Genomic DNA, 23,282 nt, shown 5'->3' with positions numbered 1-23,282 from the left:
GTTATCCAGAAAGAAATGTGCAAATTTCACAATTGCCTCTTGTGAAAGAAAGGGAAATCCTCTCTGATTAAGTATTTTCTATGGACTGGCTAATGCCCTTGAAAACAGGAATAACAAAAATAGTTCTAAGAGGAAAGGGACAAGAAATTAAGTGGATATTCTTCACTGGAATATTTTTAAGTTTAATACACAGTGAAGAAGCCTGATAACCCTGCAGGCTAACATAATCAGTGTCTAGTTAACCTTCCTTTTAGACCTAACTTCTACTGCCATCTTGTGGCAATTAAAAAAATCCAAATCTATTTTACTCAAGTTATCCTCCATCTCTTGACCAGAGGTTTTCAATGACTTTCTATTGCTTAAAAAAAGTTCCTCCTTATCAGTTTGAGAACAGGAATATCATTACTTGAAAAGTAGTAATATATCTCTGGATACATGGAATCAATGTCTGGAGAAAAACAAATGGCATTATATTATGCACAGAAAATGCATAATGGCATTATATTTGCAGAGAAAACCAGAAATCTGCTGGTATCTGCACAAAACATGTTGGTTTCTGACCCTTTTTTTTCCCTTCTCACCAATATAAGAGTCCCTGGGAGTGCTTCTTCCCTGCAGGCCTCTGGCTCCCTAATGGACAAATAATAAACATCAATTAATAAATATATCCCAATTCTCTGGCTTCCATATTCTGTTATTTCTCTATATCTACACATTGAAGCATATGTTGTTCTGCCAGAATAGGCATGCTAGTCCAAGAAGGATACACACTCTATTACTTCCAAAATGAATTATTACTGTTAATTCAGTCATTGAAAAGTTTGCACTACTTTCATCCCATTCATTGTTAGCTTCTTTTTTTAATTTAATTTAATTTATTTTTAAAGATTTTATTTATTTGACAGAGACAAAGCAAGAGAGAGAACACAAGTAGGGGAGTGGCAGAGGGAGAAGCAGGCTCCCCACTGAGCAGGGGGCCCGGATGCAGGGCCGGGATCATGACCTGAGCCGAAGGCAGATGCTTAATGACTGAGCCACCCAGGCGCCCCAGATTCTCTTTTTTTATTAAGACATATTTATTTATTTTAGAGAGTGAGAGTGAGTGAGTTTGGGGAGGGGTAGAGGGAGGGAATCTTTCAAGCAGACTCCCTGCTGAGTGTGGAGCCCCACCCATCCCATGACCCATGAGATCATGAGGTCAAGAGATCATGACCTGAGCCAAAACCGGCCCAACTGACTGAGCCACTCTGACACCCCTCTCTGTGTTAGCTTCTAACATTTTTTCTTTTTAGCACTGCCAAAAGAAAAGAGTCCAGGCATGGCACTGGATAATTTATACCAAAACCAATATAAGCTTAATATTCTTGCCTGACATCTTTGCTTTCATTTAGCATTAGAAATCAAGATAGCAGGAGGGGAAGAATGAAGTGGGGGAAATCAGAGGGGGAGACGAACCATGAGAGACGATGGACTCTGAAAAACAAACTGAGGGTTCTTGAGGGGAGGGCGGTGGGAGGATGGGTTAGCCTGGTGATGGGTATTAACACCCAGTTCTGCATGGAGCACTGGGTGTTATATGCAAATCATGAACCACGGAACACTACATCAAAAACTAATGATGTAATGTATGGTGATGAACATAACATAATAAAAAAAAAAAAGAAAAGAAATCTCAATCTGGGAAGAGAAGGTAAATATTACTTACTTGTCTATTACTTACTTGTCCCAAACTACTAAAGCCAGATATTCTGTAAGGGATAGATTCCACTGAGGGGGACCGACTGTACAAGGTGAGACAAAAAGAAAACAAACAAACCTGTGTGAAACTTGACATAGACCTAAAGTCTCCTCAGTCCCTACCTCTGACGTGTCTAGGTATTTCTTTTATCTTCCAACTTTTGCCAGCAGTTTTCATGTGGCTGTGTAGGCTTCCTACTCACCTGACCACCTGGCTGCTATGCTGAGAACTGGGTCGTGGAGTGACTGGAAGAGAATCAAGTGAGGAATGAAGAGCTGCCATCCATGTCGTGCCCTGCCCTGCCTAGCCAACCTGTCACAAATGGGCATCTGGTTGTATGTTCTTCTCATATCATACACAAGATTAGGAAAATCTCATTATAGTCTCTGAGAGGAAACGACCCTCTATATGGGAAAAGGAGATTTATTCATCTCACATAGATATTTGGGCAAACAAATGTTCTCTACCTGACTGTGAGGGAGAAGTAATGCCCACTGGTCGAGGTGTGGCCAACCTGCAAGGGAAAAAAAGATGAAGCTCTAAGCAGAAGTTAAGTGTCCTGTGAGAGGATCAATCAGATCATTGTCTATAGAAACAACAGCTTACTATCTGAGCGCAAATTGCTTACTATCATGTATTACAGGTATCATCTCAAAATATGGAGGCAAAGTTTCCATATGAGACTCCTTGGCTCTCTAACTCTCTAAGTGAAACCTTCTCTACTGCCCGTAATAGGAGAAATTTTGAAGTCCTCCTTTCTTCCTTCCTTCAGTGCCTTACCAAGTACTCTCAATTTTACATGTATCTATCCATCTGTTCATCCACTCATAAATCCATCATTCCTTCACTCCTGCCATCCTCTCATCCATCTCTCTAACAAGTATTTATTGTTTATACATCCTCGATCCTGAGATTACAAAGATAACTAGAATAGAGTTCCTATCTTTGAAAGGTTCACAGGCTAGTGGGAGAGACAAAAATAAATAAAAGCAATGTTTAAATGTTATGATGGGAAGAGCAGAAGTACCGAAGCATGAAAGAACACTAGACTGTAACTTCTGTGAGTGCAGGAGCCATGTCTCTTAACCCACCAATACAGGGCTGAGGTAAAAAAAAACATTTAATAGTTGGTAGCTTACAGACTAACTGGTGATGTACACCCAGCACCTGGCATGGTACCTGATAAAAAAGAGGCACTTAATATTTGTTGAATAAATGAATAATAGAACATCAAACTCTGCTTAATGAAGTCTTGACAGAGGAAATGATATGTGAGTTGAATTTTGAAGGATGAGTAGGATTTCATAAGAGTGAGCATTACATTCAAGATTTCACTTCAGCCCTTTTCAGTGAGTAACTGGAGAAGTGAAAGATAAATTCACCAACCATCTCCTCCACCTTAGAGCCCACACAGGTGTTGCAGTCAAGAGTCAAAAAAGAAGAGCAATTTTCAAACAGGGCTAGTATGGGGCCTGATAAAACTGACCTGCTTCCTTGGTACCGATTTGGAGATTCCTGTAGGTGAAAAAAATGGGAGTGAAGGAAGCTGCAGCTAGGATTAGGGTTCTAATCAATGAATGTTAACTTGCTAGATAACTAAGCTGCAATGTCCTCTAGCTGTGGTTGCTAAGATGCCCAGTAGGAGAAAAAATAGCAGCAATGTTTCCCTAGGAAATTATTAGCTTTGACGGAATGAAATTTTAGTTCCTTTTCATAAAAACACATTGGGAATCCCAAAGACTGATTTATGTGGGAAAATATGGAGAGTCTATGGGGGAGAGAAAGGAAAATGACAGGATAAAATGTGCTAGAATAGTTATAGCAATAGGATCAATAGGAAAATCATATAAATACAAAGAACATTCTTAGGAAGAAAGAAACGTCTAGGAAATAGAGTTGGATTGGAGGAAGAGGAAGGGTCCTAAGGTGCTTTGGGATTCTTGAAGAGAAATTTTAAGTTACAACAGATGTCTCTTCAATAAGAGAGTTTCCTAAATGGTATGTCGTGACTTATTGATGTTCGAGAATGGGTTACCAGTGTGCTACATACTGATCCTTTCGGTCCTCCTAGCTCTTCTGTGGCCTTGACCATTTATTACAGTGCACTTGTATAAATATTATCAGTTATTTATGCCACGATGTGGAAAAGGTTAGGAAACATTTTCTATACAGTATCTAGTCAGCTAGATAGATGGGAAAAGTAGGAGAGAAAATAATAGTAAGGAAAACCTGTTTCATTCACCTTTAGAATGGCAAGACATTTCTTCAGTTCTCCATTTTCCTTCTTTAAGACTGACAGCTCTCTAGGCAAAAAATGGAAATAATCATCTCCAGGAGGTCATGATACAAACCCCAGTTTTTATTGTTGTTGACATCTAGTTAATGCTTACAGAGAGATGCTTGCCCCTATACAAGGTATCTCTGTCAGAGATCTAGGGATTCAGTAGACAGAGGCAGAGTTTGATGGCCGGGAGAATGAGGTGGACAAAAGAAGCAGTCACTGGGTACGATTTCAGATGAGTTTACACAGAGTTCCATTTCCTCTCCACACACACCCCTGGCCTGCTGCTGTCTGAAAACGTCCATTAAGGATTCCATCTTTTGGCTTAAGATTTCCAAAATATGCTCTCCTAGAGGTAACATTTTATTTATTTATTTTTTAAAGATCTTATTTATTTATTTGACAGAGCGAGAGAGCACAATCAGGGAGAGCAGCAGAGGGAGTGTGAGAAGCAGGCTTTCAACTGAGCAGGGAGCCCGATGTGGGACTTGATCCCAGAACCCTGGGATCATGACCTGAGCTGAAGGCAGATGCTTAACCATCTGAGCCACTGAGGCACCCCTAGAGGTAACATTTTAAATGCCATCTCTCGTCTTTATCACTGAAAAGCTATGCCTGATTTCTCCAAAGAAGCAGTTTTTGACAGGGAAGTACAAGAGGAAAGCTATAAAGTGAGGAGGGCCCCTACAGGGAAGAAAGAGAGAAACAAAATGGGGATTGAGGGGACCAAAAATTCTGTACCTGATTTACCCAAGACAAACATAAACACATGCAGCAATGTTCGGGCTTTGCAACTGTAAGGAAATAAGGGCTACAGCTCCTCTGAAAGAAAAAAAAGCTCTCTGGTGATTTAATTTGTCACTTACATTTCCTGGTTGGTCACCGTCTGCTGTGCCTCCTGCATGGCTGCTTCTAACTTTGTAATTCTATGCTTATAAAAGGCGATGAGGAGATCTGTTTGTTTCTTCTGGAAACTCCACACCTATCAGGGAAAAATAGATCTTTGACATACACCCCCATAACTCCTTTCCCCTTAGTTCTGGCAACAAAGGGAAATCCATCAATTCATCTTTTAATACTGAGCATTTTCTTCCAGAGCATCTGGCCTAATCCATGATTCCCCAAAACTAGAGGATTCGGCAGTAAGGAAAGCCAAAGTTTCTCATTTCCAGGACAAGGACTTTTTAATATCTTAATGAGAATATTCTGGCATGGTAGAACGGTCCTTTAAAAACATAATCTTTCATCTTGAGCAAGAAGAGTGATACCAAAAAACTTTTTCAAGCTTAGAACTGGTTCTGACCTAACTTGTCTACTATTAGTCCGGACTCAACTTCCACATTACAGCTATTACAGAACACTGGTAACCAATTTACTTTCCCCAAGGTATTCACACAGGGGCACTTGCAGGCTGTTTATGTGGCTACAGTAAAGGGCAAAGAAGCACGGAAGGAGATTACCTATTCCTGAATTTTAGTTCTGGGCATGGGCAAATAATTTTTTTTTTTTTGCTTTGTTTTACCATTTGATATAATGATGTGCCTTTCAGGGGATTACTGAATCAGAGCAAAAGTTAATATTTAGAAAGTGTTTTAGCTTTGTCAGGCTCTACTTTTGAATACACAGCAGTATTTATGTCTCATCTGCTTCCCTCCCTACTCAGACTAGAAACCTTTTGTCTAAGGTCCTTCCCTAGATCTTGGTACTTTTGTCATAAATTTTTTGTTCACCCTTAATTTCCAAGTTGCTTTTGCCACCTTACTATGGAATTGTTCTTAAAAGTTTATATAGGCTCTAGGCTCTTTCCTTTCCAATCAAAAGCAAACTCAACTAATTCTAGTTACATAAGATTTCATTATAGTCTTCTTTAGTTTTTTTTAAAAAGTGGTTGTTTTCATAAAAATAAAATATTATCATTTAAAAAAATCTGAACAGTGCAGCTGCAGAAAAAGCCACTCAGAATCCCAGGAGTTACTTAAAGTGGCAAGGGGTTGTGGAGCAGTAGGAGACAGTATCCCAAACATCTTAACCCATTCTTGGGAGCAGTTTGCAGTGAAATACGCCTGATCCTAACTCAATTTACTTCAAAGGTATTGGTAAACTCATTATCTACCTTTGACTCTCACAACCTATTGGTTTGTGTTATCTTTTTTTTGTCTTATCTATCTTTTATGAAACTGACTCCTTCATTTCATAGTATCTAAAGGTCTTAGTATTTTAAATTATATCTCAAGGTAATCATACAGTTGAGTAAAGGAAGTTTCTCTTTATAGAAGTATTCCACCTAAAAAATTAGCTAGGAATGACAGAATTAAATATTAGCATTTTGTAGCTCCTATTGAATTAATGGATCCATGTAAAGTTCATCATTGGCTACCATCACACAAAACAAGAGATGGAAGACTATTACGTACCTCTTGGAGGAGCACAACACTGCTATAAAATAGGCTTGCCTCCCACCCACTCTCCCACCCTCCCACCCACCCCTGAATTAAGGAAATACAAAGCACAGACCAGCATTATTAAATGACTCCACGAGGGTACAATGAACAAAATCCACACTGGGAACAACTCTGTAGGACAAAAGACCATTTTCTTCAATAACAATAAAAAAAGAGGGACACCTGGGTGGCTCAGTGGATGAAGTGTCTGACTCTTGATTTCAGCTCAGGTCATGATCTCAAGGTCTTCAGATGGAGCCCTATGTCTGGCTCTGTGCTCAGCTGGGAGCCTGCTTGAGATTCTCCCTCTCCCTCTGCCCCTCCCCTGGTGCACACACACTCTTTTTCTCTCTCTAAAATACATAAATAAATCTTGGGGCGCCTGAGTGGCTCAGGTTAAATGTCTGCCTTCGGCTCAGGTCATGATCCCAGGGTCCTGGGGTGGAGCCCCGTGTTGGGCTCTCTGCTCAGTAGGGAGCCTGCTACGCCCTCTCCCTTTGGCTCTGCCTACTTGTGCTTATGCTCTCTCTCTCTCTCTGTCAAATGAATAAATAAAATTTTTTTTAAAAAAAGAGTTAACTATTTGGTCTTCAGAGTGTGGAAGTCAGGCATTCCAGGCACAGAGGTATGAAACTATACGGTGCATAAAAGAACTGCAAAGAACTAAATCTACCTTATAGATTAGGTAATAAATAGCCTACATAAGAACTTACGTTGGTATATAAGATGTGAGGTAGTCATTGTGGATGTGATTGGAGAGGTCAGGAGAAACCAGACCATTAAGAGAACTAGGTGTCACTCTGAAAAATCTGAAATAATAGGTGATGAAAAGCCACCAAAGGGTCTTGAAAAGGCAGTCACGTGTTCAGATTTATAATTGAAGTAGATTATTGTGGGGCTCAAAGAGAACAGATTTGAGCAGAAAAGACCCCTAAAAATGCTTCCTTATCAAAAGCAGTTAGAGGACTGTTAATAAGATATCAGAGGTACCCACTCTGAATAGGAAAACCATAGCAGCCCACCAGGTAGGAAGTTAAGTTGTTTGTTGTGTTTTTTTTTTTTTAAGATTTTTTATTTATTTATTTGACCGAGAGAGACACAGTGAGAGAGGGAACACAAGCAGGGGGAGTGGGAGAGGGAGAAGCAGGCTTCCTGCTGAGCGGGAGCCCAATGCGGGGCTCAATCCCAGGACCCTGGGATCATGACCTGAGCCAAAGGCAGACGCTTACTGACTGAGCCACCCAGGCACCCCGGGAAGTTAAGTTTTGAGTTGCATAATTTGTGATCAAAGCAATATTACTTCTCACACTACAACCTCCTGCTCAGTAGTGCTTTTAAAAAAACCTCAAGTATACTGATTCAGAAGTCCTAAATATTGACAGATTACCTCCTACTTCTCAGGTAAAATAATTTTAGACTAAATAAACCTTTCTTGTTCAAAGGCATCATTGATTATCTCAGTTGTTCAATTTTTAAATTCAAGTAAGGGATGAAGAACTGGTCTGGTCTATTGATGAGATCAGGCCTTGACCTGATTTTCTCAAATGGCATATGTGGTAATTACTTACGTATATGGTAGCAAAACATATGACCTCAAAGTCAGCAAGCTACTGACCATGGCCAGATGCCTGTTTTTGTAAATAAAGTTTGCTGGAACACCATGACCATTTGTGTACATACTGTCTATTGCTGCTTCTGTACTACAACAGCAGAGTTGAGTAGTTGCAACAGAGACTGTATGGCCTGCAAAGTCTGAAATATTTACTGGACTTTTAAGAAAAAGTTTATCAGGGCGCCTGGGTGGCTCAGTTGGTTGAGCGTTCAACTCTTGGTTTTGGCTCAGGTCAAGACCTCATGGGTCATGATCTCATGGGTTGTGAGATGGAGTCCCATGGGCTCTGCGCTCAGCAGGGAGTCTGCTTGAGGATTCTCTCTCTCTGCCCCTCCCCCCACTGAAGTGCATGCTCTCTCTCTGTAAAATAAATAAATAAATCTTTAGGGAAAAAAAAGAAGGGGCACCTGGGTGGCTCAGTCGTTAAATGTCTGTCTTCAGCTCAGGTCATAATCCCAGGGTCCTGGGATCGGGCCCCATGTGGGACTCCCTGCTCGGCGGGGAGCCTGCTTCTCCCTCTCCCACTCCCCCTGCTTGTTCCTTCTCTCTCTGTCTCTCTTTCTCTCTGGCAAATAAATAAATAAATAAATAAACAAAATCTTTTAAAAAATCAATTAAAAAATTAAAAAAAGAAAAAGTTTATCAACCCCACACTAAATTTATGAAAGTCTTTATATATCCATTTCTTTTTCTCTGAATTTTGTGTGTGAATTTATATCTTTCCCTCTTTTTCTTTCAATCTCTCCTATTTCCTACTCTATTCAATGTCCTATTTTGTCTGTTCTTCCTATTTATATTTATTTAATGGACATTGGGGTCAGTTGTTCTTAATTTTAAGATGGATGGGCCCAAAGAATGGGAGAAAATGTATGCAAATCGGAGCACCTGGGTGGCTCAGTTGGTTAAGCAGCTGTCTCTGGCTCAGGTCATGATCTCTGGGTCCTGGGACTGAGCCCCGCATTGGGCTCCCTGCTCAGTGGGGGAGTCTGCTTCTCTCTCTGCCCCTCCCCCCACTCGTGCGTTCTTTCTCGCATGCTCTCCCTCTGTCAAATAAATAAAATCTTAAAAAAAAATAAAATGTATGCAAATCATATATCTGGCAAGAGACTTGTACCTAGATAGAATACATAAAGAACTCTTACAACTAATAGCATAAAGACAATCCAATTTAAAAATGGGCAAAGGATCTGAATAGACATTACTTTAAGGAAGATATATAAATGGCCAGTACCACATGAAAAGATGCTCAACATCATTTGTCATCAGAAAAATCCAAATCAAAACCACAATGAGATACCACAGATAAAAACAAGAGTTGGTGAGTATATGGAGGAATCAAAACCCTCATACACTGCAGGTAAAAATGTAAAATATTGCAGGCATTTGAGAAAACAGTCTGGCAGAAAACCAGACAGGGAGACAAACCATAAGAGACTCTTACCCTCAGGAAACAAACTGAGGGTTGCTGGCGTGGAGGGGGTGGGAGGGATGGGGTGGTTTGGTGATGGACGTTGGGGAGGGTATGTGTAATGGTGAGCACGGTATATTGTGTAAGACTGATGAATCACAGACCTGTATCCCTGAAACAAACAATACATTATATGTTAATTAAAAAAAAAACGGTCTGGCATTTCTTCAATAATTTAAACATAGAGTTACCACTTGACCCAGTAGTTAACTCCTACATATATATCCAAGAGAAATGAAAATATATGCCCACACAAAAACTTGTACACAAATGTTAATAGCAGAATTATGCATAATAGCCAAAAAGTGGAAACAACCCAAATATCTCTCAACTGATGAATGAATATGTGAAATGTATACCCATCTATACAATGCAATATTATTTGGTCATAAAAAGGAGTGAAGTATTAATGAAGTCTTAATACATGCTACAACATGGATGAATCTTAGAAACATCATGCTTAGTGAAGGCAGTCACAACAGATCATACATTGCAAAATTCCATATTTATGAAATGTCCAGAATAGGCAAACCTATAGGGATAGAAAGTAAATTAGTGATTGCCTAGGGCTGGGGAGGGTATAGAGGATTTGGAAAGTGCCTGCTAATGGATACAGGGTTTCTTCTGGGGGTAATAAAAATGTTCTAAAATTAGGTAGTAGTGACTGCATAATTATGTGAATATACTAAAAACACTGAAATACATACTTCAAAGGGGTGAATTTGGTATGTAAAGTATATGTCTATAAAGTTGTTATTTAAAAGCTAGGCAGGGGGTGCCTGGCTGGCTCAGTCGATTAAGCCTTCAGCTCAGGTCATGATCCCAGGGTCCTGCGATGGAGTCCCACATCAGGCTCTCTGTTCAGCAGGAGTCTGCTTCTCCCTCTCACTTTCTCTCTGTGTTCTCCCTCTCTCTCTCTCAAATAAATTAAAAAAAAAAAAAAAGAAAAAAGCTAGGCAGGTATTTTATACTTCCCTTTGAAAACAACTTAAAAATACAAAATTCTTTCTACTTATATGATCTTTATTTTCCTGTAGGTTTGTGACCTTCCATAATCTACTATGAGTTTTTTTCCACATTATTCTTTAAACTAATATAGTACTTTACAGCTTTCAGAATGCTTTCATAGACTTATTTCATTGGATCTTTATAAGAACCTAGATGAGTATTATTATTTCACATTACATGTGAGGGCGTATGAATGAATCAAAGAAAGTTTAAGCTAGCAGGCAGATTTAGTTTCAATATTTCTACTTCAATAATTTTCTCAGTATTACCACTTTACCATATTTCATATACTACATTAAGGGAAAACTCAGTAGGAAAGATTACTCAATTCATTCTTTCAAAAAGTATTTACTGGGGCACCTGGGTGGCTCAGTCCGTTAAGCATCTGCCTTCGGCGCAGGTCATGATCCCAGGGTCCTGGGATCGAGCCCCGCATCAGGCTCCCTGCTCCGTGGGAAGCCTGCTTCTCCCTCTCCCTCTGCCTGCTCCTCTGCCTACTTGTGCACTTCTCTATCTCTCTGTCAAATAAATAAATAATTCTTTAAAAAAAAAAGTATTTACTGAATCCTACTATGTTCTGGTACTATGTCAGGAGCTTATAGAAAAGATGGATAAGATTAATTAATACTGCTCCTATTCTCATGGAATGATGCAGATGAGCAAACAGAAAATTATAATATAATACAGCAATATGGTATTGTATTATAAGTACTGTGTGTACTTATCCCTGTATATGTTTGGGGACAAGAATATTCTAGACAGATGAACAGCATGTACAAAGGCCCAGAAACAACAGAGAAAATAATTTATATAAACAATTAAAATAAATTCACTGTGTCTATATTATAGTTGGGGGTTGGGGGGCAGGGTAAGAGATGAGACTAAGAAGATAAGCAGGGACCAAAACAGGTCTGGCTGTCTGGGACATGTTAAAGGTTGGACTTTATTCCCAGAGCAACAGTTGTACTGAATGGTTTTAAAGTAGGGAAATGAACTGATCATAGCTACATATTTTTTAAAGATTTCATTTATTTATTTGAGAGACAGAGAGCAAGAGAACATGAGGAGGGACAAAGGGAATGGGAGACTCAAGCAGACATGGAGCCCATCTCACCACCCTGAGATCACCACCCAAGCAGAAACCAAGAGTTTGTCAATTAAATGACTATGCCACCCAGGCACGACCTGATCATACCTATATTTAGAATGATTTCCTGGCTTGGGCACCTGGGTGGCTCAGTCGTTAAGCGATTGCCTTTGGCTCAGGTCATGATCCCGGAGTCCCAGGATTGAGACCAGCATCAGGCTCCCCACTCAGTCAGGAGTCGGCTTCTCCCTCTGACCCTCCCCCCTCTTATGCTCATTCTCTCTCACACACACAAATAAATAAATAAAATCTTTAAAAAAAAAAGAATGATTTTCTGGCTTCAATATGGAGAATTGATACGAAAAGAAAAGACTAGAGGTCAAAAGATCTGTTAGGAAGCTACTACAATAATCCAGGATAGAAACAACGATGAATTGGGGCGCCTGGGTGGCTCAGTTGGTTAAGCGACTGCCTTCGGCTCAGGTCATGATCCTGGAGTCCCGGGATCGAGTCCCACATCAGGCTCCCAGCTCAGCAAGCAGCCTGCTTCTCCCTCTGACCTTCTCCCCTCTCATGCTGTTTCTCTCTCTCTCTCTCAAATAAATAAATAAAATCTTTAAAAAAAATAAAAAAAAAACAATGATGAATTGAACTAGAAGGCTGGAGATAAAGTAGAAAGATTCAGGGTTTTTTTAAAGATTTTATTTATTTATTTTGGTGGGGGAGGAAGTGCACGTGCACACAAGAGTGGGGGGAGGGGCAGAGAGACAGGGTGAGAGGGAGAATGTTAAGCAGACTCTGCGCTGAGCATGGAGCTTGACATGGGACTAGATCTCACAACCCTGAGATCATGACCTGAGCCAAAATCAAGAGTTGGATGCACAATCAACTGAGCCACCAAGGTACTCTGAAAGATTCAAGTATTTTAGACAGACAGAAATAATATGATTTAATAATGGATTGGAAATGCAAAGAGAAGGGCGCCTGGGTGGCTCAGTCATTGAGCGTCTGCCCTCAGCTCAGGTCATGGTCCCAGGTCCTGGGATTGAGCCCCGCGTGTTGGGCTCCCTGCTCAGTGGGAAGCCTGCTTCTCCCTCTCCCACTCGCCCTGCTTGTGTTTCCTCTCTTGCTGTGTCTCTCTCTGTCAAATAAATTTAAAAATCTATTTAAAAAAAAAGGAAATGCAAAGAGAGGAAGGAATCAAGAATGACTTATAAAGGGCGCCTGGGTGGCTCAGATGGTTAGGCGTCTGCCTTCGGCTCAGGTCATGATCCCAGGGTCCTGGGATCGAGTCCCGCATCGGGCTCCCTGCTCCTTGGGAGCCTGCTTCTCCCTCTGCCTCTCTCTCTCTCTGTCTCTCATGAATAAATAAATAAAATCTTTATTAAAAAAAAAAAGCAAAAAAAAAGAATGACTTATAGATTTTTGGTTTGGTCATTCTGTGGATGGTAGTTATTTACCATGAGAAAGAATAGCCTGTTCTGTGTGTACATGAAGGGTGGGCCAGGTGGAGGGGTCTTAAGAATACTGAGTTAAGTTTGGGACATATGGAATTAGTGAAGATATCAAGTCAGCAAATGGATATATGCCTCAGGTTGGTGGGGGCAGGGAGCACTCATTCATTCAGCAAAGATTTACTGAGTGATTCCTAGGTAGCTAAACTGTGATCTTTGCATGGGATACAATGATGAACAAAACAAAGCCAGTCTCTGCCTCTTTGGAGCTTACAGTCTATGGAACATATAATAAGCACCTCAAAAATTGCAAATTATCAAAGTGTTATTAAGGAAACAAAAAGGTTTCTAGGACAGGGGCACCTGGGTGGCTCTTGATTTCAGCTCAGGTCATGATCTCAGGTCCTGGGATGGAGCCCTGATTCAGGCTCACTGCTCTGCTTCTTTCCCTCTCCCTTTTCCTCTGCCCCTCCCTCCGCTCTCACACACTCTCTCCCTCTCTCCCTAAAATAAATAAATAAATACATTTTTTTAAAAGGTTTTATTTCTTTTTTTTTTTTAATGATGAATTTATTGCTCCTATCTTTCTGCAATTAGGCAATGTTATTTTTTTATTTTATTTATTTATTTGAGAGAGAGAATGAGATAGAGAGCATGAGAGGGGGGCGGGTCAGAGGGAGAAACAGACTCCCTGCTGAGCAGGGAGCCCGACGCGGGACTCGATCCTGGGACTCTGGGATCATGACCTGAGCCGAAGGCAGTCGCCCAACCAACTGAGCCACCCAGGTGCCCATAAAAGGTTTTATTTCTTTATTTGACAGAGAGAGACACAGCGAGAGAGGGAACACAAGCAGGGGGAGCAGGAGAGGGAGAGGCAGGCTTCCCGCAGAGCAGGGAGACCGACTTGGGGCTCAATCCCAGGACCCTAGGATCACAACCTGAGCCGAAGGCAGATGCTTAGTGACTGAACCACCCAGGCGCCCCTAAATAAATAAATCTTAAAAAAAAAAAAGGTCGGGCGCCTGGGTGGCTCAGTTGGTTAAGCAACTGCCTTCAGCTCAGGTCATGATCCTGGAGTCCCGGGATCGAGTCCCGCATCGGGCTCCCTGCTCAGCAGGGAGTCTGCTTCTCCTTCTGACCCTCTTCCCTCTCATGCTCTCTCTCATGCTCTCTCTCTCAAATAAATAAATAAAATCTTTAAAAAAAAAAAAGGTCTCTAGGACAGAGCATAAAGGGGAGGTACCCATTTTAAATACAGCAGTCAGAGAAGGCTCCATTTAAGCTGAGATCTTTACTGGACATAATAGAATTGGAAGTGATCCCTATGCTGATGATAACTGAAGCATGGGAGTAGATGAGATTATCCATGGAGAGTGTAAGTGTCTAGTATAGAACTTGAGAAATATAACTATTCAAGAGATGGACAGAGGAAGATAACTACAAAAGAGAGAAAAGTTGGTTACAATAGCCAAAGAAAGAATATTTTAAGGGGGAGAGAGTGGGCCTAGATTGCTGCTGAGAAATCAAGTATGGTAACAACAACAAAAAAGTATCCATTGGGTTTGATAACAAGGAAGCTGTTAATATCCCTAGCAAGAACAATTTCAGTGAGATAGTCTAAATGAAGCCAGATTGCAGAGGGTTGAGAAGAGGTTTGGGAGGTGAAGAAGTGAACAGAATGTAGACACATACCTACCAATGCACTCCAATGTGTTTCTCTTTCTGAAGATTCTCCACAATATGCTTTTGTGAGTGTCATCAATAATCCTCAGGTTGCCAAATTCAGTCCTCCCTCCTTTGCCCTCATCTTCATATCTCAACAACATTTGACCCAGCTGGTCATTTCTTCCTTCTTGAAACATTTCCCTTTCTTAGTTTCTGTGATACCATACTCTCCTTGCTTCCACTCACTCACTGCTACTCTTTGCTAACTTCTCTTCCTCCTCTACCTGATCACTAAATGTTGAAGGGGCTCCTTCCCTGGGTGATCTCATTCAGTCCCAAGGCTTTAAGAACATTCTATATCCTAATGAGTTCCATATTTATATCTCTATCCTTGACCTGTGCCCTCAGCTTCAGAATAGTAACTTTATCCACCTTTGTGATTTCTCCTCCTGGAACCCTAACAAGCATCTGTAACCTAATACATCCAAAATGGTATTTTCCCTCAAAAGGTCTTTTCAGCCATGGTAAAGAGTATAATTATCCCATAAATTTGTCTTGTTTTGCTCAAGACAAAAACCCAGATGTCTTCCTCAAATCCTTTCTTTTTCTCATCTTCCACATCCAAATCAACAACAGTTCTACCAGTTCTTCCTAGAAAACATCTCAGATTTGATTGCCCCTCTCCATTTCTATTCCTACCACTTTAGCTCAAGAAGTCTTACTTAGATTTCTCCCATAGCCTCTTACGTGGTCTCCCTGCTTCTACTCTTAACTTCTCTATGGTCCATTCTCCACTCAGCAGCCAGATTCCCTTTTAAAATTATATATCAGATAATGCCATTTCTGTGCTTAAAACCCTTCAGGGGTGTCCACTGTGACTTAGAAGAAAATCTAAATTCCTTACCATGGCCTACAAGTCCCTATATATAGGTTCAAGCCTCTCTCTCTGACCTCACCTTGAACCATTTCCACCTCCCTCCCAGCCTTAATGTGCATTCATTCATTTAACAAACATTTCTTATTCACTTAATTTGTGCCAGGTACCTCATTGGCCATTGGGCAATACAAAGTTGATACCTGCCTTTCAAAAGTTTCAGTTAAGTGAGAGAAACAGACATAAGAACAAATAAATTAAAACAATTTTGCAGAGGTAAGAAAGAGCAAGGGTTATAGGATTACAAAGGACAGTGCAAATATCTGCCTACAGGAATCACGGAAGGTTTTACTGAAGAAGGAACAATTACTGGATGCATTTGAAAGATGACTAGTTATGGATAAGGGTGCAGTCTATGACCTAGGATTAGAGGAAAGCTCACAGGCCTATAGGAGGCTCTCTAATCCCCAAAGATACTTAGATAGTTTTATCTAGAGGTGAGTAAAGATTTCAAAACAGGAAGTTTTAACTATTGGCCATGGAGTAGTACAGCAGAAAAATGTCCTTGGCAGGTCATTACAGAGATCTGGGATGATTAAAACACAAGTGGATATTTAGATCAATATGCCATTCAATCATTTAACAATTTTTGAGTGTCTATTACATATTAAGAACTATCCAAAGAGCTGGGTGTATAACAACAAACAAAATCTACCAAATCTCTGAATTTATGGAGGCTACATTCCAGTGCAGGATTCAGACAATAAATAAGTATATGTTAGAGATAAGAGTTATAATGAAAAATAAAGCAGGGTAAGAATTAGACAGTGCTGGGGCTACCATTTGATATATGAGAGTCAGTAAAGGTCTGACTGAGAAAGAAAAATCTGAGCTGAGGCCTGAATGAGGAAATCTAGATATTATTTGGATCAGTTTTTCAACTTCACAGACTAGGAAAACACATTTTCAGACATTGCTGACTTCACCAAACTGGCCCTTCACTAAGGTGATGATTAACTGACACTTTCCATTTATTTTATCTTGATTATTTGACCATGTGTAATTGGTCTCTTGATTAGGCAGGTTAGAATTCAGACTACATATAATTTCTCTACTGATCATTAGCTAATCCTGAGTTTAGTTATTAACCAAAAGTCTGCTCTTTCTCTTGCTCACGTGACCTTGTTTACATTTCTCCTTGAGTCTCAGCTAGATTTTATCTCCCCATAATGTTAAATAGTATCTCAAATATGATGGCTCACCCAAGCAACTAAAAGCATAATGCAGCGAAAGCTTTAATTCCCCTTCCTCTATTTCCGGAGTTAGGATTGAAGGGTGAGACACCAACAAAAAATTAAATCTACTATCTTCAGCCAGAACATGACAAAGGATCATCTTCACATTAAGGAAAGGACTACTCTTCTAAGAATGAGAAGTAAGAGTACAGAAGAAAAAACAGTGATAAAATTTCTCAAGAAACATACCAAGATAGAAATCCCATTAAACTGTAAAATAATCTCAGTGGAGAACTGGAGAGTGGAAGGAGAAAACCAAAGTTTTTACAATTTGGGAACACTCAAATGGTTATTCTGTCTTCTCTCCACTTCCTACCACATTCCTATTGCTCTTGACCAAGTCAATGGTATGCAAACATATGATGCATCAGGAAAGAAAAATATTTTCTAAAATTCAGGCAACCAATTCTAAACACGAAAAGAATTAAATATATACGCATTACTAAAAAAGATTACTGAAAAATGAGACTGGGGAACAAGAAATCCCATCTTGAACATAGGTCTTTAAGCAAAAGTTTGAGAGCTAGCCCACTAAATCCACTGACTACAGGGTCAGGCCTATATATCCAAAGCAATTTTTAGAAGATTCATTAGACTGCACAGAAAGATGATAAAGCTTTTAGAACCTTCTTTATTCTTTTTTGGGGGTGGGGGGAGGAGCTGAGGGAGAGGGAGAGAGAGAATGTTAAACAGGCTCCATGCCCAGTGTGGAGCCAGATGGAGGTTTGATCTTACAATCCTGAGATCATGAGCTGAGCCATTATTGAGAGTCAGACACTCAACCAACTGAGCCACCCAGGTATCCCTAGAGCCTTCTTTATTCTTAAAAATTATTTAATAGAACCAAGAAGTATAAGGCAAGATATCAGCTACATAGTGGTTTTTACAGTCTATCACAGGTTTGGGGTCAGTAAAAAAGTTAACTGTTGAGATTTGTATCATTAGGTAAGAAAGCAAATGAACAGTCAATTCTCTCCATTGTGTACAAATACAAAAATACTGTGTACAAATAAATCAAAGAGAATCTTTGATTTAAAAAAAATAAGATGCAGGGGCGCCTGGGTGGCTCAGTCGTTAAGCGTCTGCCTTCGGCTCAGGTCATGATCCCAGGGTCCTGGGATCGAGCCCCGCATCGGGCTCCCTGCTCGGCGAGAAACCTACTTCTCCCTCTCCCACTCCCCCTGCTTGTATTCCCTCTCTCGCTGTGTCTCTCTCTGTCAAATAAATAAATAAAATCTTAAAAAAAAAAAAAAGATGCAATTAGAATTTGCCTGGTGAATCTGATTTTCTTCATTTTTGTTTCTCATACCTGAGAGATGTGACTAAAATACTGCAAAGCTGTCTCCACAGGGCTTTTGAAGTATATCTTCTCCTGAGGTTTCAGCTATGAAGAGATTAAGACAAACACTGAGCATATCCACAATGGAATGAAATAAGATACTGACAAATATGGCAAAGGCTGTATCACTCTTTTTAAAGCATCTGGTATTATTCCACTATGCGAAGTATGAGGAAGCTCACCACTGTCCTAGGAGATGTCGATTTTACGTTCTAATCTTCCTTACCTCATGCTTCTATAGCAGCCTCCCACAAACAATTCTATCTGTTGTTTAACCCTTCCCCCTTTTTTTACAATTGCTATCTGTGAGTTTTGTTTCTTTTCTTTCTTTTTTTTAAATTTCAGTGCTTAGTCACTCATTAACTGTACTCCTTGTATACTTCCTACAGACCAGGAATGGGATAAGATAGTTTGTGGCAGGGGGAGAAAAACTTACATTATCAGAAAGAGCCAGATGCTTGCAAGCAGTTCCACAAACAGCACATTTTTCTAGGGGGAAAGGGAAAAAAAGTTTGGTTCTTACGGGCAAGAGGTAAGATCTTCCTAAAGTACATGGTAACTGTCAAGTAGGCTAGCAAGAAACAGGTTCTTACTGAATTTAGGATATTTTTGTACTATAAAGGACATCATCTTGAGCTCTGTTCTCAAAATCAGTATTTCCAAACTTGTATGTTGATGACAAGTACGGCTTTCACACTGTAGCTCTACCCATCTCTTTTTTTAAAAAAAGATTTATTATCTATTTTGAGAGAGAGAGAGTGCACACATTGGGGGAGGGGCAGAGGGAGAGAGAGAGGGAGACAGACTCTCCGGCAGACTGCCCACTGACCTGGGAGCCCGAAATGGGGCTTGATTCCAAGACCCTGAGACCATAACCCAAGCCGACACTTAACTGTCTGAGCCACCCAGGCGTCCCTGCCCATCTCCTCTTTATGAATTCCCAGTTTTCTTCTGCAGATGAGGGGGCAGCAAAAGTACTAGAGTAAACTTATGAGAGTACTAGGAAGAACACAAGAGTACCAATGGTTTCAACTGTAGGTTGCTCTTTTTTTTCCCCATCTACCCGACAGTAGGCACACTGTAGATACTATAAGAAACTCCCCAATTATTCCTGCCCTGTTCTCACTTTGTTAATATTCCCGGAACTTGCTTTGAAGCTCTCCTGCTCTCATTCTCTAATTAACCCAATCTGAAAGATGTAAAAATTAAAATTCCTAATCCTTCTCTAAATTTTGGTAGCGGTGCTGGTTATTGGTTAAGATAAATGCCACATCAAGAGAAAACATCACATGACACAGGCTTCACCGAGACAAACCTCTCCAAGGTGAGCTGCTGTTACCATAGTAAACAGTTTTGTTACTTTAGCAGATAAGTTAAAAGGGTCACGAGATCCATATAAAGAAAAAAAAAGCTTCTCCAGAGGCTAGTAACCTCCCTCTTCTTTCCTTGAGGACTAAAGGTTTTTCCCAGTCTTCCCTCCATATTATTGCCAGATTGAGCTAGCAAGTACAAAATGCAAAACAAAGAAACTTCCCCAACTCTCTATCACCTGCAGGATAAAGTTCAGGCTCTTCAGTCTTGTATATAGAACTTTCCATCATGGTAAGTCCATCAGAGGTAGTCCATTGCCTACCTCTCTAGCCTCATCTCTTAACCATTTCTTACTTTATTCTCTATGCTCTACCAATCCTAATGATGTGTAGCCCCCTGCACTATGGGTTTATAAGGGTTTATAATGTGGTATGCCTTTATATATACTGTTCTCTTAAACTAGAATGATCTTCCCTGCCTTATCCACTTGGCAACTCCAGTTTATTATTCAAAACTCTACTGAAGCAACAGCTCTTCTAAGAAATCTTTCCCTGATCAAAGCACCCTATCCTAAGTCCCTCTTCTGGGCTATTTCTATACCTTGTATGCATTTTAGCATGAAAAAAAACCTTAAATTCAAGTCTCATTTCTAAGACTTAATAGCTGCAAGAAGTTGGTCAAATCACTTATCCTATCTGAACCATTCCTCATTTGTAAATGGGTCTACTAATAACTACCTCCTGGGACTGTGGTAAGGATACATAAAATTCATACATGTGGAAAATACTTTTTATTTTTTTTTAAAGATTTATTTCCTTATTTTAGAGAGAGAGAGAACACAAGCGGGGACAGGGGCAGAGGGAGAAGGAGAGGGAGACAAGCAGATTTCCCGCTGAGCAGGGAGCCAATTTGGGGTTCAATCCCAGGACCCTGAGATCATGACCTGAGCCAAAATCAAGAGTTAAACGCTCAACCGACTGAGCTATCCAGGCGCCCCTGGAAAATACTTTTTATTTTATTTTATTTTTTTAATATTTTATTTATTTGAGAGAGAGGGAGAGAACACGAGTGGGGTGAGGGGCAGAGGGAGAAGCAGACTCCCCACAAAGCAGGGAGCCCGACATGGGGCTTGATCCTGGGACTCCAGGATTATGACCTGAGCTGAAGGCAGATGCCTAACCGACTGAGCCACCCAGGCTCCCTGGAAAATACTTTTTAAATTGCAAATGTATCACTACCACCACCACCACCACCACCATTATTATCATCATCATCATCATCATTTCTAATCAAATTGATTTCACAGGCTAGACCCCTTCCCATCAGAAATGACTCTTGTTATCAACCAAATTTCCCCAATTCCTATTCATTACACTTATTTTTTTCTCTATTCTCTAATTAGTCTGATAACCTGTGGTTGTCCCTGTCACAGGTCTCAAAACACTGACAAGTACTTTTGGTGTTCAAGTATTAGATATTCCATTTGCTAAATTATTCTTTATTAATGGGTGCCTCAAATGTCCATAATCAATGGCTTCCTACTGTATCCATACTAACTTTGGCCCAATATGTGATTTTTATCCCAAGTCACACAGAGAAATGGCTAATCATTATTTCTAGATTGAAAACATTTTTGCCTGAATCTGAAAACAGTTAAGGCACTCACCCAGAGTCACACACTTTTTACAGAAAATATGGCCACAGCTGGTGACAAAGAAATGGTCCCCATCTTTTCGGAAACACTGGTTGCAGTGAAACCAATCCATTCTGGAACAAAGAGAAAGAGGAAAAATAACCTGGAGCATAATATAATTATAGCTGTTCCAAAATCTATGTAACAATGTTTGCTTAGCTTCTGTTATCTTTTGGGGATATAGGCACTATTATTGTGGGTATTCCAGTTGGTTGTATGGAAGTACATACACCTCTGAAGTGAAAAAAAGCAGACCACAAACTATGTTATACCATTTTTAAAAAAGAAAAAATACATATATATTTAGAAAAGTAATGGGACAATGAGATTTTTTTTTGAATGGTAAGATGATGGGTATTTGTGTGTGTGTGTGTGTGTGTGTGTGTGTGTGACCTTTATATTTTTTTTGTTTTCCAAGTTTTCTGGATTAATTCATGTACTAATTTGTAATCAGAAAAAAAATCTTAAAAAAAACCAAACACATCCATTTCTTTCCTAATAGTTCCCTGTGATACAGTGAGGTGGAACAAGGAAGAAATAGTGGACCAAATAATAGATCTCATATTAGCCACTCAGGACATATTTTATCTAAGGGAAACATGGTTTGTGAATGATAGTGTTGCCTCAGCTTGTACACTTTCCCTCCTACTCTACAGACACTCAGAATCATAGATCTGGAAAGGGCTTCAAAAATCATTTAACATTTTGTCCAATCCCATCATTTTTCAAAAGATATACTGGATGTTCACAGAAATTCAATGACTTGTCCAAAGTTCCATCTTTAGTTAACGTCAGCTCTAGGATTAGAACTCAAGTCTTCTTACTCCCTGTGTCAGGCTCTTGCTACCACATCAAGTAAGCCTTTGTGTTAGAGAGGGCAACCATACATCCTGTATTTTCTGCCAATACTAATCCCATCCATATAATTGGTGAGATACATAATTATGTAAATGTGACTTTGTAAGATGTTTAAATGAAGAAATTGACATATTACAAAACATTAAAAAGATTTTTAAATGAAAAAATTGACATTAAAAAAACCCACGTTTTAACACATTAAAAAAACGTAAGTGAGCTGAAACATATTGAGCTGTAATTAGTTTATACATATAATGAATTCACATGTTTTGTTCCATGAATGTGTTATTTAAGAATATAGTATCTATTAGTTTGATTTCCTTTAAAATTACATTAGGAAAATAACCCAAACAGAAGGTAACATTTTCTTCTCCACCTAGGTCTTTTCTTTAAAAACGTTTTTTAAGCAGCTTATGGAGGTTCGCTAAAAAAATGATGGCTAGTTTGCACCACACTTTAACATTTTTGTCACAAAAAACAAGATTCACAATAAAAACTTGCTGAATAATCAGTTCAATGCAAAGGCATTATACAGGGCCCTAAGCTTTAGATTTCGGTTTATTGCTCACAATACACTAACTTCTACCAGGAGGTGAGTCTGAAGAACTACTGAAAAGGCCCCACTAAATATACCCTGCTTTGTAAAAGGGCAGCGACAACAGTGTTAATCAAATGAGTTGTCCACAGGAAACCCCTTATAAGAAGGGCAGTTAAGGGCTTGTGAGGGCAAAACTTGCGGGACTTCTAGAGGTGATGGCGATTTAGCGGTCTCATGACCACTAGTTCTTTTCTAGCTACATTCCCTACCCGCTTGGGCGCCACGATCTCAGAGGCCCTCGGATCTCACCGAAATCATCCAGTTCTCCTCACGAAGAGCTGGAAATGGCGGGAAAATACACAGCAAGCCTAGCACCAGCCAGAAGCAAGAGGCTGGGAGTGGCCGCGACGGCTCGTGAGAGGCGTGGGCGGGGCTCGAGGCGGGGGGGCTGAGTGGGCGGGGCCCGGGGCGTGCGTGAGGCGTGGGCGGAGCCCACGGCCGCGTACTAAGCTGGAAAGTTGGGTTCGCGGTAGCAGGCGAGAGGCAAGGGTGCCTCTTCTTGATAGTTGGGGAAGATTTACCTTGTTTAAGAATGGGAACAAATGAGGCATATGGCCTAA

General features: G+C 40.2%; 1 protein-coding gene across 3 annotated transcripts in view; it reads right to left on the bottom strand.

Moving 5' to 3' along the window:
- Positions 1 to 23,061, bottom strand: part of RNF212B (ring finger protein 212B) — a 29,353-nt gene extending 6,292 nt beyond the window's left edge. Inside the window, exons 1-11 of one of the 3 annotated variants that reach the window (XM_025870318.2) lie at positions 22,972 to 23,061; positions 21,240 to 21,340; positions 18,699 to 18,751; positions 18,233 to 18,307; positions 4,886 to 5,001; positions 3,981 to 4,041; positions 3,225 to 3,253; positions 2,206 to 2,252; positions 1,941 to 1,983; positions 1,706 to 1,781; positions 582 to 630 (exon numbers count right to left, since the gene is read on the bottom strand). In XM_025870318.2, coding sequence (XP_025726103.1) covers positions 582 to 630; positions 1,706 to 1,781; positions 1,941 to 1,983; positions 2,206 to 2,252; positions 3,225 to 3,253; positions 3,981 to 4,041; positions 4,886 to 5,001; positions 18,233 to 18,307; positions 18,699 to 18,751; positions 21,240 to 21,339 — 649 coding nt within the window. In that variant the 5' untranslated portion in view covers position 21,340; positions 22,972 to 23,061. Of the gene's footprint in view, positions 1 to 581; positions 631 to 1,705; positions 1,782 to 1,940; positions 1,984 to 2,205; positions 2,253 to 3,224; positions 3,254 to 3,980; positions 4,042 to 4,885; positions 5,002 to 18,232; positions 18,308 to 18,698; positions 18,752 to 21,239; positions 21,341 to 22,931 lie in introns of all 3 variants that reach the window. The other 2 variants (XM_073894955.1, XM_073894954.1) reach the window with 2 other exon arrangements.
- Positions 23,062 to 23,282: the final 221 nt, after the last annotated feature.

Source organism: Callorhinus ursinus, unplaced genomic scaffold, assembly GCF_003265705.2.
Source record: "Callorhinus ursinus isolate GAN/ISIS: 27379988/994484 unplaced genomic scaffold, GSC_fseal_2.0 scaffold8, whole genome shotgun sequence".
Classification (NCBI taxonomy): Eukaryota; Metazoa; Chordata; class Mammalia; order Carnivora; family Otariidae; genus Callorhinus; species Callorhinus ursinus.
The sequence above is the reverse complement of the archived record's forward strand: the minus strand, read 5'-3'. Positions and strand labels throughout refer to the sequence as shown.